This window comes from Amblyomma maculatum, chromosome 3, assembly GCF_055883805.1.
Source record: "Amblyomma maculatum isolate TAMU_Amacu chromosome 3, ASM5588380v1, whole genome shotgun sequence".
In the NCBI taxonomy this organism is placed as follows: Eukaryota; Metazoa; Arthropoda; class Arachnida; order Ixodida; family Ixodidae; genus Amblyomma; species Amblyomma maculatum.
Genome location: NC_139346.1, coordinates 145114898 through 145132416, shown reverse-complemented (window position 1 = coordinate 145132416; position 17519 = coordinate 145114898). Strand labels below are relative to the sequence as shown.

The window sequence follows — 17519 nt, the reverse complement described above, 5'->3', positions numbered from 1 at the left end:
TAAATGAGGAGCGCCATAATTAAAAGTTATTTAAGGGACAAGTTTAAATTTAGGTTTGTAGGTCCTTGGGACCTGTTATTGGGACTTTTCCCTTTCTTTTTCGCTCCAGTGAGCTTTGCCGCCTAGGCAGCTGGGGTGAAGAAGTTGTGTCCATCGCATCTTCAGATGCGGTGGACGACTGTGCAGAAAGCACAGGATTGTCAGTTTTAGGCCTCGACTCATGGGTCGAGGTCTTTGGGCCGGCTGACCTGGGGGTCCGCGCAGCCAGCTTTGCGGGTGGTGGTGGAGTAGCGCTAGCTGACTCCACCGAGGGCGCAGATGGCGCTGCCCTGGAAGAACTGTGTGCTTCCTGGGCAGGTGCCAACGACCGCTGTGATGCCGCGCCCTGCTGCGTCACAACGGAGTATTGTGGCTTTTGAGGAAGAGAAAGCCGCTTTCGTGCCTCTCCGTAAGATATGTTTTCGGTGACTTTCAGTGTAATTATTTCTTTTTCTTTTTTCCAGTATGGGCATGAGCGTGAATAAGCTGGGTGGTTACCTTCACAGTTTGAGCAGAGAAGCAGCTGTTCTTCGCAGTTGTCTGTAGGGTGTTCGTGCGAGGCACACTTTGCACATGTGAGTTGGCCACGGCAACTCTGAGAGCCATGGCCATATTTCTGACATTTGAAGCAGCGGCGTGGGTTAGGGGTGTAGGGCCTCAGTTTTATCTTTGTGTAGCCTACTTCGACTGATTCTGGGAGAGTGCTTGCAGCAAAGGTGAGTACAATGTGCTTTGTTTCTATCTCTTTGTTATCTCGTCTGATCTTTATCCGGTAAACATCTGTGACATTTTGTTCCTTCAGGCCTTCAAGAAGTTCTTGTTCACTGACGTACCTAAGGTCATCATCAGAGATGACTCCTCGGGCAGTGTTTAGTGATCGGTGCGGGCTAATCTGTACCGGTATTTCTCCAAATGATTCGACTGCACTTAGCTTCTGATACTGATGGTTGTATATTAATTCTAGTAGCAGGTCACCGTTTCCAAGTTTCTTTATCTTATAGCCCTGGCCAATGGCCTCAGTCAACGTTCGAGAAACAACAAATGGGGACACAAGTCGTGCAGTGATTTCCTCGTGGTCACTGTGGACCACGTGGAAACGAGGAAAGTTGTTTATGTTCTTTGAGAAGAACATGGTGGTCTCGGTGCGCCCCCTTTTAGAAGGAGGACGATCGGGGTTAAGGTGTTTAGATGCCATAAAAAGTGTATTTTTCGGCTGCAGTGCCAGCCACCCACCATGGAGCCCAACGAGGGGACGGGACAGAAATTGTCTATTCCTGCCCACGCCAGCTGTACACCGCAACTATAACCCAATATGGCGTAACTCAGGGTAGCTAGCCACACAAGGTTAACCCTCGCCGCCTGGAAGTAGGAAGAAATGAAGAAGGTAAGAGAGGACAGGACAGTTCTAAGAAAGAAAATAGGAAAGTGAAAGATGGAGGGGAGAACAGGAAAAGGCGACTGCCGATTTCCCCCGGGTTGGTCAGCCCGGAGGTGCCGTCTATGGGAAGCGTGGGCCAAAGTGGTGTGTTGCCTCCGCCGAGGGGCCTTAAAGGTCCAAACACTCGGCATCGGCTCAACCACCAGGATCCCCTTTTCCCCAGACACGACGATGCCACGCACGGCTAAGCGTGGGTGCTCGGGGTCCGTGGTGTCGCACAAAACACACAAACACCTGCTTTAACAGGTGCCCCCTGCGGGGAGCCCACGCCATCCTCCTCTTCTAGCCGAAGCACGATTCCGAAGGACTGACGTCTGGCGTACCCCTGACAATCAGCCCCTTTGTTACCACTGTGGTGAGGCCGGACACATGTTAAGGTTCTGTCCGTACCGCCGCGCCGGACTTCGTGGCTTTCATCCGCGTGCACGATGTCCTCGGAGTGGTGAACGACCACCCGAAATCGAGGAGTACCTGTCGACGCATACGAATCCTCTGGACGTCCCACAGTACGGGTCCCGCGTCATTACCTCTTCCAGTTATCGTTCTCCAAGTCCACGGCCCTCTACATCCCGCACTAGCCGCTCGACGAGCCCCCGCTCCCCGAGGCTTCGGGAAAACTAGGAACAGCGACCTGCGGAGGTGAGGCCGCTGACGAGCGAAGTGCTGAACATCCTCCATCAAGTTTAGTACAAGATAACGGCTATCAGACGGCGACATGTAACGATGAACCTGAGTGCGCAGTTTCGGACATACCAGTTTCTATCGACGATTGTCTCATTACAGCTTTAGTTGATACGGGGGCGGACTATTCAGTTATGAGCAGTGGGTTAGCCAGGAAATTGAAGAAAGTTTTAACCGAGTGGACTGGGCCTCAGATCCGCACTGCAGGGGGACACCTTATTACCCCGGCTGGAAGACGCGTTGCGAGAGTTGCAATTGACGGATTTGTTTATGTTTGCGACTTCGTTGTACTTACCCACTGTTCGCGAGACGTCATACTCGGCTTAGACTTCTTACAGGCTAATGGTGCGATAATTAATTTACAAGAATCACGGGTGACATTTTCGCCGAGCCAAGCCATTGCGAGATCTAGCGTCGACGGTTCATCAACGTCCGCCTTACGTATTACAGCTGCTGACGTTACGGTCCCGCCACGGTGCAGCATTATGGTCTTGGTAGAAAGTGACTCACCATGCGACCGAGACGTACTGGCAGAGACTAACGTGGGCTTGCTTCTTGAGAAAGGGGTCTGCACTGCAAGAGGACTTGTTCGCTTACGGGATGGTTGTGCGAAGCTCTGGATTACGAATTTCGGGACCGAGTTTCAGCACATTGCGAAAGGAACGGCCATCGCGTATGTTGCCGACTTTATTGAGCCAGGGAACATCTGTACTCTGGCGCCGCCGTCACCAGCCAGATGTAATGCACCCGACATTCTATCAACTGTGGACATTAATGCCAATCTGCCGGTGGTTGAGCGGCGGCGACTCCTGGACCTCCTTCAGGAATTTGCTGGATGCTTTGCAATGTCTTCGAAAGTTGGGCGTACCCCAGTAGCCAAACACCGCATTATGGTTGACGCGGAGACCAAGCCGGTTTCCCAACACCCATACCGAGTGTCGTCAACGGAACGAGAGGCTATTCGAAGACAGGTGCAGGAAATGCTTATCGATGACGTGGTACAGCCGTCTACCAGCCCCTGGGCTTCGCCTGTAGTGTTGGTGAAGAAAAAAGACAACACCTTGCGTTTTTGCGTCGATTATCGTAAGTTAAATCAGGTAACGAAACGGGATGTATACCTGCTCCCACGTATCGACGACGCATTGGACCAGTTACGCAATGCCAAATATTTCTCGTCGCTTGACCTCAAGAATGGCTACTGGCAGATAGAAGTGGACGAAAGGGACAGAGAGAAAACAGCGTTCGTCACCCCCGACGGCCTTTATGAATTTAAAGTGCTTCCTTTCGGTCTCTGTTCTGCACCAGCAACCTTCCAGCGAATGATAGACACCGTTCTCTCTGGACTGAAGTGGCAAACGTGCTTAGTGTATCTTGACGATGTCGTCATTTTCGCGGCTAGTTTTGAGGAGCACCTTGACCGACTGCGAATGGTACTACAGGCACTGCGTTCAGCCCAACTGACGATAAAACCACAGAAATGCCATTTCGGATTCCAGGAGCTCCGCTTTCTTGGCCATGTTATTAGTTCTGAGGGCGTGAAACCAGATCCCGACAAGACTGCTGCTGTGAAAAAGTTTCCGCGCCCAACCGACAAAAAGTCCATTAGAAGGTTTTTGGGGCTTTGTGCCTATTACAGGCGTTTCGTAGAGAATTTTTCAGTGATTGCCGAGCCTCTTACGCGTCTTACCCGAGACAATGTTCCTTTTGCGTGGCAAGATGATCAAGAGGATGCTTTCAATGAGTTGCGCCGGCGACTGCAGGCCGCCCCGATACTTGCCCATTTTGACGAAAACGCCGCTACGGATATCCATACCTATGCCAGTAATTTTGGACTCGGTGCCGTTCTGATTCAGTGGCAAAATGGCACTGAAAAAGTTATCGCTTACGCAAGTCGCTCTCTTTCAAAAGCAGAGACAAACTACTCAACCACGGAAAAGGAGTGTCTCGCGGTAGTTTGGGCCATAACTAAGTTCCGACCCTATAATTACGGCTGACCTTTTAGGGCTGTGAGCGACCACCATTCGTTATGCTGGCTAGCCAACCTAAAAGACCCCTCTGGACGGCTTGCAAGGTGGAGTCTCCGTCTCCAAGAATACGACATTACGGTTGTATACAAGAGCGGCCGTAAGCACAGCGACGCCGATTGCTTGTCTCGTGCACCAGTTGATGCTGCCCCTCCCGACAGAGAAGACGATGACTTCCCGTTTCTTGCTGTTGTCACGACCACCGACATGGCCCAGCGTCAACGGGCTGACCCCGGTTTACGCCCGCTTATTGAGCATCTCGAAGGCCTTGATGTAGCTGTCCCACGTGCTTTTGCACGGGGTTTATCCTCCTACAGCATTCGCAATGGTGTCCTATATAAGAGAAACTTTCAGCACAACAAGGAAACCTTTCTTCTCGTTGTGCCGTCCGACCTCAGGCCAGAAATCTTGCACGCATGCCACGATGAGCCTTCGGCTGGACATTTAGGAGTCACGCGAACATTAGCACGCATTCGACAAAAATACTATTGGCCTAAGTTGCTGCCTTCAGTCCAGCACTACGTGAGAACATGCCGAGATTGCCAGCGGCGAAAGACACCTCCGCTGAAGCCTGCAGGGCTCCTTCAGCCGATAACTCCGCCAACAGCCCCTTTCCAGAAAGTGGGTATGGATCTTCTGCGCCCTTTCCCAACGTCCGCATCAGGGCACAGATGGATAGTAGTGGCGACGGACTACTTAACGCGATACGCCGAGACACAGGCACTTTCCCGTGCAACTGCTGCAGAAGTAGCCCAGTTTTTTCTTAAGACCATCGTACTGCGCCACGGTGCCCCATCGGTTATTATCACTGACCGCGGTACAGCCTTTACGGCTGAACTAATGCAGGCTCTCTTCAGTCTTACCCGCACAAGTCATCGTAGGACTACTGCTTACCATCCGCAAACAAACGGACTGACTGAACGCCTCAATAGAACGCTTGCAGACATAATTTCCATGTACGTCGACGTTGAGCATCGCAAGTGGGATGAAGTCCTTCCGTATGCAACTTTTGCATACAATACGGCTGAACAGGAGACGACGCGTCTTGCACCATTCCAGCTAGTCTACGGTCGTCCCGTCACCACAATGTTGGACGCTATGCTACCCATAAGTCATGGCGTCGATGTCACCAACGCCTATGCAGACGTCGACATATTTCTACAGCGGGCCGAAGAAGCGCGCCAGCTCACACGATGCCGTATTCAACAACAACAACATCGCAATGCCAGTCGGTACAACCTCCGACACCGAGACGTTCACTACCAACCTGGCGATCTTGTATGGGTGTGGACACCAGTGCGCCGTCGAGGACTCTCCGAGAAACTACTTCGCCGTTACTTTGGGCCATACGAGGTCATTCGGCGTCTTAGTAACGTGATTTACGAAGTTGTTGCTCGGAGCCAGCGATCTTCAACACGGCGGCGCTCAAGTGCTGAAACTGTTCATGTAGTGCGGATGAAACCGTATTATGAGAGGCAGTGATCTTTTGCGCGTGTGCAGCTTTGTGTTCCCTGCTTCTCCTGTGTGCATAATCTGAGGATATTCCCAGCGTCGAGTCGCCGCTTCCGAAGAGGGGGGGTAATGCCGCGTGCCTCTCTGAAAAGAGGACAAAGAAGAACAGAGGACAAAGAGGACGAAGCTGTGTGTAGCGCGTGGAACTGTTCCGATCAGTGATCGCTGCCTTGTACTCGTTACAATATTGCAACATAACAAGACACTGATATGGAACAGAATTTAGATAAGGAAATCTAAACTGGCACACATACAAGTTGGTAACAATTTTTTGTTACAAGAGACATCTTTTTCAGGTCCCTTGAGTGTCTCTTTTAAAGAGGCTTTACTGTAGCTAGCTGGTCAGCTGGCGTTCATGCCTCGCACACCACACCAAATGCGAGGAAGCCACCCTAACTGGCACTTGGTTTTGGCAGTACCCAGAATCGCCGTGAGCACATTTCCTCATTTCTCAAGTAGGAATCAAAGCTGATTAAACTGCACTGCTTTTGCATGAGTCTATTATTGACAAAATTTTATATATTATGAGTTTCAGCTACATCAAACTTATTTTATGATTTGTAACCTGGTCACTATAACAAGGATCCACAGTATTCAAATCAACTCACACTAATGTAGACTGCCCAGAATGCAGAACGGCTGAATGGAACTAGACCAATATGGGTGTAGGTTACTGCTAAAAGAAGTCTGTTCCAAAAGCAACGAGCACCGGAGTTAAAAGCACCAGAAAGGACCTGGGAGACCACACAGTGCCTGTTACGAGGACCTGCACCTGTGACTTGTGTGATGATGCAGATAGGCACCCCTCCAAAGAGTACTATGTGTGAATGAGGTAGTCCAGTCACTCCTTGCGTTGGAGGTACAGACTTATTATGGGTGTAGTCCGTACTTCCCATCTGATTAAAAACGACCACTGTTTCAAAGAAAGATGATAATGAGAACTAAAAACTGAGCAGCTCTTGTGAAATTGGATCCGTGAATATAGCTCCTCGTCACCAAGCTTTTGACACCCTAATATTAGTAAAACCTCGTTAATATGTTGTTTTTTTATATGCGGGAAAAAAACATATTGTATCCAAGAAAACGTATCACCCAAACTGCCCGATATTAAAAAAAAATTTAACGGTTGAATGAGGTAAAAAGGCATTAGAAATGAGACTTTTGCTACATAAAAGGGTAGATTAGCATTTATAGACATCTAGTATGAACAGGTTCCTTTTTGCTCTTGCAGAATTCAGTCCATATTTGCGTTGTCCTAAGCGCGGAAGAGATTTAGTCACAGATCTGGTTTGTAGAAGGCAATGATGAGCCGAGATGCTTCCTTGGTTGCTTCCAGATGCTTCGCCCTCTTACACTAGTGACATAAGGAGGGAGAAGCCATCACGATGGTGAGCGAAAACGCGGTGACTGTAAGCCATCGCAGTTGCCATGTTTTTGCTCATGCTTCATCCCCTCGACCCGGCTTGCTCCTACGCAAGTGAACAGTTGTAGTTCTCAAAAGAATCACCGCTACGCTTTTAAGGCACTGCAAAGAAGCCATCGCGTTTCTCTTCACGAGGTCATGTTTTCGTGGGAATGGGCGCCTTGGATGCTTCGCCCGTTTGCACCTAAGCACAGCAGGAAAGTAACCTTGACAGATGAGTGCCGCTGCTCGGTTTTCAACGCTTTCTGCCATGAATTCTTTATTTGGACTACAGATTTCTTTTCCTGGCTGTTATATTTTCATGAGTATGGTCCCATAGTCACGAAGTAAAAATTTGTTACTTGCAGTGAAAATATTAATTAATTTAAAGACATGGCGCCAAAATCAAACATCGGGGCTCAGTGGGTGTAAAATGCAGAAGGGACCACTTTTCGGTGACCGCAAGTCGCAACGAAGAAGTGAATGAAAATATGCTTAATTTAACGATGTGGAGGGCTCGCAAAGCAATTTATTTACTTTTGTGGTCTGTAGTTCGTTATTTCGACCAAATTCTCAGTTCTACACATGCAACAAAGAATTCTGTTTTATCCATAACCCAATGCAGCCGCGTCATTTTCTGCTCCAAAAGAAGAAACAAAACATTTGCACACTTCTAAAAGCACAGGCCTGTATTACGCTCTCCACAAGATCAGTGTAGCTATACACTATGGAAGCTTCATACTCTTGGTTTTCAGACAGAATGACTAGCTTTGAAGTTTTACGGGCACCAGCTGCTTCTCGAAGTGGTAGGGAACAGAGAAAAAAAAAATTTCTTGGTTTTCAGACAGAATGACTAGCTTTGAAGTTTTACGGGCACCAGCTGCTTCTCGAAGTGGTAGGGAACAGAGAAAAAAAAAATTGTTGGGGAGGTGTGTTTGAAATTACCCCGAGCAGATACACAAACAGCATCAGTGCTGCTATTTACAGACATCTTGCAAGCTCACTATTAATATACAAGCCAGATTTATTGAAACAGAACTTTACCCCTCACAGAGGCCCCCGAGTTAACAAGGATTCCTTTCTCTTCTTGCGTTCTATCCACTGCAACACCCACAACATGCAGCAGGCACCCTACTGAAGCACACCTGATGTAGAAAAAGTGTGAAAATAGGTTTAGGGAAGCGAGGAAGTAGAGGCCCATCTTTCCTTGCCTGTGAGAGTAGTGTGTCCGTCCAGTGCGGCAGCAGGGAGGCCCAGAGTAGGGGACCCTTGGGGTGTGCCCTCTCCAGCAGGGTGCGCACCAGCAGCCCTACCGACAGGGCCGTGCCTTGGCACTGCATCACACACACACATACATGGCAGCTGTGCTCACAAATCAACAAGCTTCACTCTTATTCCCAAGTGAAGAAAAAAGAAAGAAAACCTTTGACGCAGCGCTATCACTCGTGCTCCAATACCATTAGTGGATTGAAGTGATTGTCCCAAGTAAACCCTTCTTACAAAGCACATTTTTAAGTAAAAATTAAGTCTTGAAATAGCAGTCAAGATACAAGACCATAGCCACAGTATGAACAGCTCCAGAGAAACTGCATCCATAAGAGGGTGTTCAAGCTTTCTTGCCTTCACATTTTAAATTTTATTAATAGATAAAGACAGTTCCCTTGTTAAAGCATTGGCTCAGCTTGTGAACTGAGGCGCTCCCTCAACCCTTGTTCAGTGCTCTTTCACGCTGTGTACCCATCTTCTTTCTTCCGTTCTACCCTGGGTCATTAATAAGATGGGTAAGACACAACTGCTTCACTGTGGCACTCCCTGTGTTCCTTGTCAACAATGCATTGGACATCCCCGCTGCTCTTGAAGAGAGGAAGTAGCTGCAAAGGCCAGAATGGCATTGAGGACGGTACGGTGTGATGCTTATAGTACAGCGGACAAGAATTACCCGAGAGTTACGCAGATTTATATGAATGCAGGAATGAATGTCCCTTCGGGCCTCAGCAAAAATTTTCCTGTTCATCATTTTCACAAGCATGACAACTGGACAATAGAGTGGAGTAATTATAATATACTACAGGTGTACCACAATTAAAATCACCATCACAGTAGTTTACATAGCAAAGTTTCCACTGCAGAATAAAGCTAAGTAGAAGGCCTTATTTTTACTAATCGTAATCAGAACAAGGGATCTTTCAGTGTTCTCAGAGTTCAAAATTCTCCTAAATTTTCAGTGTACTGAGGGTGTTGAGCATTAAGTGTTAAAATTTTTAAGGCGTCAATGACCTGGACTTTATATCATAAAAATGCTTTGTCCTGACCAGATGGTGGTCCCCTTAAAGTTGCAGCATTGAATACTGCAGTACTTTGCTTACCGTATAAACCAGAATATAGGTCAAGATTTTTTCTAAAAAAACAAGCTAAAGACGCTTCTCATCTTATATAGCAGTCTTTACCCAAATTTGAGGCACAGTCTGGCAACAAGTGGCGTGCCTGCTCGTGAAAGAACAGCCAAAATCGTATTGACCTCCTGCAGTTGCTGGCACTTCCGTTTTTCCATCCTAAGTGCATTTATATTCGGGTGTGCTCTTTTGTTCGACCTATGAGAGTATAAAATGCCTCTTTAGCATGTGGAGGTAGTTTACAGTGGCTTTCCAGAAAACGTGATTTTTGCCGAAGCGATGGCAACATAGCCACCCTCTCGGCGACAATTCGGCGTTTCAGAAAAGAGCGTGCAATGCCGTTGACGAGATCAGCTGTACGCATGCAACCTTTAAAAAAAAGCTGCGCAAGCAACTCGCTTGATGGAACTAGATGACGCACTCTGGGAGGTGGCGAGCAGCAAAGAGTCGTCTTTCGACGACACTGCTAAAAGTTCGGAGTGAGATCAGCTTCAGTGAAGCAGGAACACAGCCGATGTAAATACATGCACTTCTCTACTTTTTTTTTCTTGGTTTTTTTTTTTTTTTTTTTCACTTCACGGTAAGGGTGTCGACCTATATTCCCACTCGACCTATAATACGGTTTCTACGGTATCCTAAAAGTCCGATCCACCAAGACATTCTTCAGCGCTTTTATAACTTCCAAGTTACAAAATGGTAAGACTTTGTGTATCACACTTTGCACAAGATTTGCAAGTGATGCAAAATAGGCAGGGGGATAAAATAACTGCACAGAACAGTACTGCAACAAACCCAGAAGCATGAATGGCAAGCATCACTGCTATAAAGAACTGTTCGCAGCCTATGGTGCCTTCTTTTTCTCAACTGCCACTGTCATCTCACTACAGTGAAGCCTCGATAATTCAGTCCTAGTTAATTCAAAGTCCGAGATAATTCACCATGCCCTGGCCCTGTAGTACGCACTATTTACAAGATAATTTAAACTGAGATCTCAAACTAGACCAGTTAATTCCAAGACAATGGGTGCTGTGCGGGAATGGCCAAGCTCAGCACAAAATTGGGGACACCCAAGCTTGAGTGGCAATGCAGTATCAGGCTAATTACGGTAGACTTTTAGCTTAGTGGGGTTGCGGGCCGTTTTACCGAGAGGAGAAGTGAGGATACAACTGCACATGTGCGTAACACTGAGCAGATTATGGGTTTATGGAGCAGCACTCACACCTCCTCACCCCAGTGCATGCAAAGCCTAACGTAACGGCAATCTGCATGAATACGGACATATCTGCAGCTTAACCGCGGCGCAAGCCCACCTGAAGGTGGTTTGCAGCAATGCCTGTTATAAGCCAAGAGGCCAGAAAAAGAAGTTAGGGCAATTATGCAAGTTATCAGTTTTCCATACTAGAAGTGGTCAGGGCTGCAGTTCTCTAACTTTCACCTGACCTTGCCAGATCCACCTCGTTAGTAACCAGACAAAACCTGACTCCTCCCAACCTTTTCCTTTCTTGTGGCCGGTCCTTAGCGCTAGCTAAGCAACATTAGAGTCTGCACCATCAGAGCCATTGGATGGTGCAGACTCTAACGGACCATCTGAGACATCAGACACGCATCAGTGGCAGGTCGTCACCTGTGGATTCTCCTGGCGCCTCTTCTCAAACCAGAGGAGCAGTTGTTCCAGGTTGGACAGAGAGAGCACCCCCTGGGATGATGCACTGCACACCACCAGGCTGGTGCACATGCACCGCACCTGCACAGTAACGGTCACTTCATTAATACTTTGCGCCACATGATGACCGCCGGTCCTACACTGAAACAACAAGTTCATTCATGAGATATGCACAATACTACTCTCGGAAAACCAAAAATTTATAACACCTTAATGTAACAGAGTGTTTTGGTTTTCGCAAATTTATCTCCATAAAACAGCCTGTATATTTAGCTTTAGTAAAACAAAGTAAATTTTATTGCACTTTCAAAGCAGTAAAATTCCTTCCCTGGCTGAAGACAAATCCGAGGAAAAATTGTACCGTGAACTTGAAACACACACCGGAGCATATACAGTTGAACCCGGACATATCGAACTCAAAAGGGATCGCGAAATAGTTCGATACTATATCGATAATTTGATATACAGAAATAGGCTTGGGACGGCACTTACGATGCGAAAAAACGATACCGTGTTTGTCGCGTAATCAACTCACTCGCATAATGAACCCACCCTCCACTTTTGCACTCGAGAATTTGGAAAAAAAAAAAAGCGTTAAGGCCAGCTCGCTCACATGCAAGCTACTTTATCATGCTGCAAAAAAAAAAAAAAAAAAAAAAAAAAAAAAAAAAAAGCCGCTTCGCAATGCCATACCGTACGCTACGCCACGCGTACAGCACAACGATAAGAACAAATGACTCTCGCAAAAAAAAAAGAAGATAGATCTGCCGCTTCTTAACTTCCGCAGGCGCCATAGCCACGTCAGTAACGTCAGCCGCCGTGCACAGAGGGTTCGCAACACACGCTGGAGAAAGCGTCCGACGTTCTGTCTGAAAACGGGCTGAGCTGGCTTGGCGCATGCGTAGCGCGTGCTACTGCAAACGAAGGCCGGGAAAAAGGAAGGAGAGAGATAGCTCGGCAAAAGAATCGGCACACCCTTGCGCTTCGCTCTATCGCGTTTTTCCCCTCTCGTTCCCACTGGTTCTTTGTGGTTCATTCACGCACATGGCTTGCGTCACGTGCTGGCGCGTGGGAAACGATAACCGCTGCCCTAGCCGAACTGTCCCCTCTCATTCCTTCTGCACATGGCTTGAAAACGTCACGCTCCAAACGGCCTAGGGTGATGCGATCGTCTTTGGGAAAGGCACACTTTCCAGTGCGTGGTGCGGAGTTCAATATATCGAACGACCGGTGAAATTGAGTTTGATATATGATGCGACTTTCCTATACTTTTACATGGGATTTTCAAGGGGATATTCCGGGAGTTTGATGTAACCAAAATTCGATATATCCGGGTTCGACTGTATATGTGAAAGTTGGTGCCACCCGAAAAATAGATGAAGAGCGCATGGCAGATTTGTGAATGCAAGTGGTAATGAACTGCATCACCTACTGCGCCATCTGGGATAGTACGGGCGAGGCTCACTCAACACAGTGTAGGGAAAATCCACTAGGCTGCACAAACGTCTGACCAATGCACAAAACACGCAGCTAGCAACACCAGACACAACCGATGCAGCTCTTGCAATATGTCACAGTTTTTGCACAAAATGGCCACCGTGTGCAGCACCACCTATGCTTGCAGGGAGTTTAGAAGGGCGACAATGAAGGTGGAACAAAAACAACATGGGCTCATCATCTCCGTTATAATCAAAGGCTTTCCCTGTGAATGGTCTGTGAAACATTTTGGAGGATTATCTGCATGCCTGGCAACAAATTTTGTTGTCAAAAAATTTCAAATTTGCAAAGCAAACAACATGTTTTACCAGCTTTGTTATAGCGAGGTCTAACTGCATTCCTTCATACTTAAAAATTATGAAAGTTCGACTGCCCCATATGCAGAGCAAATCGAGTAGTAAGTACCATTAACAACCTATTTCAAGTGCCATTGACACTGATTGAGCAAATAACCATAAGAAAAAAAAAAAAGCTTGAAGTAGCCGTTATGTATCACACTCCAGCTGACTTGCGAGGGATGTCGGCCACCAACCTCGAAGGAGCAGGCATCCGGGTCAGCCGCAGCTATGTCCTTGCAGAAGCGGGTGCAGCCATCAATCACCACCTGCCGCACTGCCTCATCGTCCCGTGCCACCCGACTCAACGAGCATAGGCACTGTGCCAGGCACAGCAGCTGACCAGCCCTGTCGCCGAAAAGGGGCAGGTGCAGATTAGGTCAAACCATCTGCATGCATGTGGACCTCCATCTGTGGCGCTCAGTGCTATCTTTTCTAAAAATGAGCGATACAATTCATGAAATTTCATGACCAAATTTTATTGCGTGCAATGAGAAGAGTTTATGGTGTTTCGAATTCTCCCATCCTTTACATCCATACAGTTAAACCTGGATATATCGAACTCAAAGGGGATCGTGAAATAGTTCGATATATCGATAATTCGATATACAGAAACCGGCTTGAGACACCGCTTGCGATCATGAAAAATGATACGTATTTGTTGCGTAATCAACAAACTTGCATAATGAACCCACCTACCCACTTTTTCCCCCAAGAATTTGAAAACAAAAAAATAAAGCCGGTTCACGTACAAGACAAGCGACTGAGCGAAAAATTTCCAACTTGTTGGAACTGCGTCACTCTCACCACTCAGGCCACTGTGACTGCTCAAAACAGGTTTTTGCATAGCTGCCGAGAATTTGTAAAAAAAAAAAAAAACAAGAAATGTTAGTCGGTGTGTGTCCTCTGTTTCAGCCGTCACACCCACAGCTCTTTTATCGGCAGCGCGTCAAGATGCTGCACAGCGATAAAGTCATGGCGTGTTTATCTTTTGACCATACTTCTAGCTCCATAGACCATAGCTCCTGAGGTGGCGAGAAGCAAACTTGGCAGAGTGCCTGTGATGGCTTGATTGAACAAGTCTGGTTCAATTTATCCTGCCGTGCTTGGGGCGGGTGTAGTCCACTGCCACAAAATCATTGGAAAGCGCTATAGCTACAAATGCCGTTTGAAGCGAACAATGCTAAAAGCCGGTGTCATGATCGCAGATGACTGCGTGCTTTCTTAGATTCATAGATGCAATAGATGACTCTCACAAAAAAAAAACTCTGCCACTTCCTAACATCCGCAGCTGTCATATTTTACGCTATGCTGCACGTTCAGCATGATGACAGGAATGGACGACTCTAGCAAAAAAAAAAGCAACAAACAGATCTGCCGCTCCTTAACATCCGCAGCCACCCTAGCTTACGCATGTTCAGCATGGAATATCCCCATGAAAATCCAATGTAAAAGTATAGGAAAGCTTCGTCGTATATCGAACTCCAATTTCACCGGTTGTTTGATACATTGAACTCCGCACCATGCACTGGAAGGTGCGCCTTCCCCAAATATGATGGCATCACCCTCGGCTGTTTGCTGCGTGATGTTTTCAAGCCACGCGCAGCAACACAAGATGCGCATCACGCATCACCCACCGCATGCAGAGGGTTCACAACACACACTGGAGAAAGCATTTACCGTTCTGTCTGCCACGGACTGAGCTGGCTTGTCGGCACATGCATAGTGCGTGCTGCTGTGAATGAAGACCGGGAAAGTGAGAGGAAGAATAAAGTTCGGCAGAAGAATGGGCAGACCCTTGCCCTTCGCTCTATCGCATTGTTTCACCCTCTCCCGAACACCACAGCTGCATTGGCTGCGTCATCGCTGCATCTGCTCCGTACTGGCCATTGCCAAACCAGTTCCCTCTTGTTCCTTCATGCACATGACACACGGCTTGCAAACGTTATGTGCTGGCGTGCGGTAAACGATCACTGCAGATGCGCGCGCCTTTGGGGAAAGGGTGCGGAGCTGCTCTACTCCAGCCGTCACCGAACGGTACTCATTCCTTCTGCGCATGGCTTGTAAACGTCATGCGGCAAACGGCCTAGGGTGATGCCATCGTCTTTGGGGAAGGCGCATCTTCCAGTGCCTGGTGCGGAATTCGATATATCGAACAACTGGTGAAATTGAAGTTTGATATGCGATGCAGCTTTCCTATACTTTTACATGGGATTTTCACGAGGATATCTCGTGAGTTCGATATAACCAATATTCTAATCATCCGGGTTCATTATATCTGGGTTTGACTGCATGTAGTATGAACTGCACAATTCCAACCACAACCACAAGCATTATTTCTTGTACCCTCGCATCATCAATGCGATGACTGGCAGACAGCGGTACACATCACGAGTACTGATCTGCGGCACATGGCCATAAATAAACCCATCAGCTGGAAACAGGTTTCTACGAACGCAGTTCTCATCCTTCCATGCACAGATTTTGTTTGTTCTTTGGCCCCATAAATTTTGATCATGATATCAATGGTTTATGCTGCTCTGTGAAATTCTCACACTCCTTCTATTGTGTATTCTGCTGCACTTAGAAAAAAAGTTCTCCAGCCCGGAGATAAAAATGGCTCCCATAAGTAACAAGGACGAGCACCACATCTGAAAACTCCACAGGCACCGTTAGACACACTGGCTATTTCAGAAAATATTTTCAGCAGTTGTTAGAAATAGTCCGGTTGAGCAACAAAGCTGGCTTCTTTGGCATGCTCATGTCAGTGGTAGCAAACATAAAAAAGCGATGGTGAATTTAGCATGGTTAGGGCAGACGCTAATAAGGTGTGCTGGCATTTTCAGTTCTCACTTCTGTTTCAGGCCACACATATTCATCAGTACACATACGCACGTGAAAGGCCATCCAAAACTGATACAAAGCCCTGTTTTAACCAAGCCATATGAACGTCCCTGCATGGCCTAGGAGTAGAGTTTCTGACTAGGGATCCAGGGACCCCACTAGGTTCGCGTTACAATTTGTAGGCTAACGGATGTCAACGGCCGTATCGCTTTTGCAACCAGGTAGGCAGTAATGCAGTATCTGATGGATGATACTAGGTTCATGTAGAAAACTGGCTCAGCAGGTTAGGTTACCGTGAACCAGCTTACTGATGCCATTAGCTGCAAAACACCAGAGTGCAAATACTGAAACAAATACTAACAGATAAGGATGGGACACCAACTGGTGAGACTTCCATCAATTTTGGTCTCCATGTTTGCGCCCCCCCGTTTTGCTGGTGCATGAAACACATTTAAGTAGCCAGCCCAACAGCATATATGCTGCTCATGTCTCTCCTTTTTTCCGATTTCAACTAACACTGACATTAGTGCGCTAAAAAAAAGGGAGCTTTGCACCTTGAAAAGACTGTTTTCAAACAGAGTTGGTCCTAAATATAAGTAAAAGCTCACTGATACACTATTTTTTAAATATATATAAATATATATATAAAGAAAACTTATTACCCAAGAAATGCACAATCCAAGCTGCCTGATTTTAAAAAATGTAAAGGTTCAATACGGTAAAAAGGCATTCACTCACACTTTCACTTCATAAACGAAATTTCTTGGCTTAAGGTGTCAATGGCTTCTTCTTTTAATTCTGGCACAACTCAGTTCGCACTTGCATCGTGCTAAGCCATGAAGAAATTTGCAGCGCATCCAGTCCCGCAGAGAGCAATGACGAACCAGAATTGCTTCCACGTTAATTCTGCACGCTTCGCTTCGCCCTTTTACAGCAAGCAAAATCTTGAACATAGTAGGGGAATCGTGTTACCCAAGAATGTATTAATTGGGAGAATAGCAGCATGACTATATGGGAGATTTCCACTACCTGCGATTTTCAGCGAGTAGCGTGAACCGGGAGCATATCTATAAGGTTCTTCCGTATTGAACTTGAAGGGACGGTGAAACTGTTCAATTAGTCAATAGTTGGATGATTATGACCGTGCAGTAGATAAGCTTATCTCTAACTTAAAAGTGAGGACAGGGTGCACCCACAGTAGCGATGGGCTTCCTGCAGCTACACGCTGCCAGCTATCAACTTGATGACACGCCACTTTTCCAAGTTTCTGGGTGTCGCAATAGGCCTAGGCCGCTTCGCATCAAATCCACATCAGCTGATGCTGTTCCAGAGTTGGCCTGCACGTGCACACAGCCACATATGCTAGCATGCCGCCAAGATATGTACCTCTCAAGTGTCCGCGCTCAGATTTTCGATGCGACGGCGAACAACTACGTGCCAGCGGCTTCCTGATGCTTATGAGAAAGAAATTGTTGAGCTTTCAAAGGTATGTCATCGGATTTTGGAAGGAGCACAGCTATTTGCTGTCTCAGGTAGGAAATGCCGATCAGACCCCCAGTGCACTCTGAGATGTCGATGGACATGACTATGGAAAAAAAGGGTTCCAAATCATTCAGCAAGCTGACTGGTGGAAATGCCAAGCTGTGCTGCACAGTAATGTTACGTGCTTTGGCTGACGGGATAAAACTGCA

At 47.1% G+C, this 17519-nt stretch overlaps 1 protein-coding gene across 1 annotated transcript in view; it reads right to left on the bottom strand.

Moving 5' to 3' along the window:
* Positions 1 to 17519, bottom strand: part of LOC146196248 (focadhesin) — a 134006-nt gene that overhangs the window by 42445 nt on the left and 74042 nt on the right. The window contains exons 24-26 of the mRNA XM_084598133.1: positions 13182 to 13332; positions 11114 to 11233; positions 8308 to 8430 (exon numbers count right to left, since the gene is read on the bottom strand). Of these exons, the coding sequence (XP_084454259.1) occupies positions 8308 to 8430; positions 11114 to 11233; positions 13182 to 13332 (394 nt within the window). The remainder of the gene's footprint in view (positions 1 to 8307; positions 8431 to 11113; positions 11234 to 13181; positions 13333 to 17519) is intronic.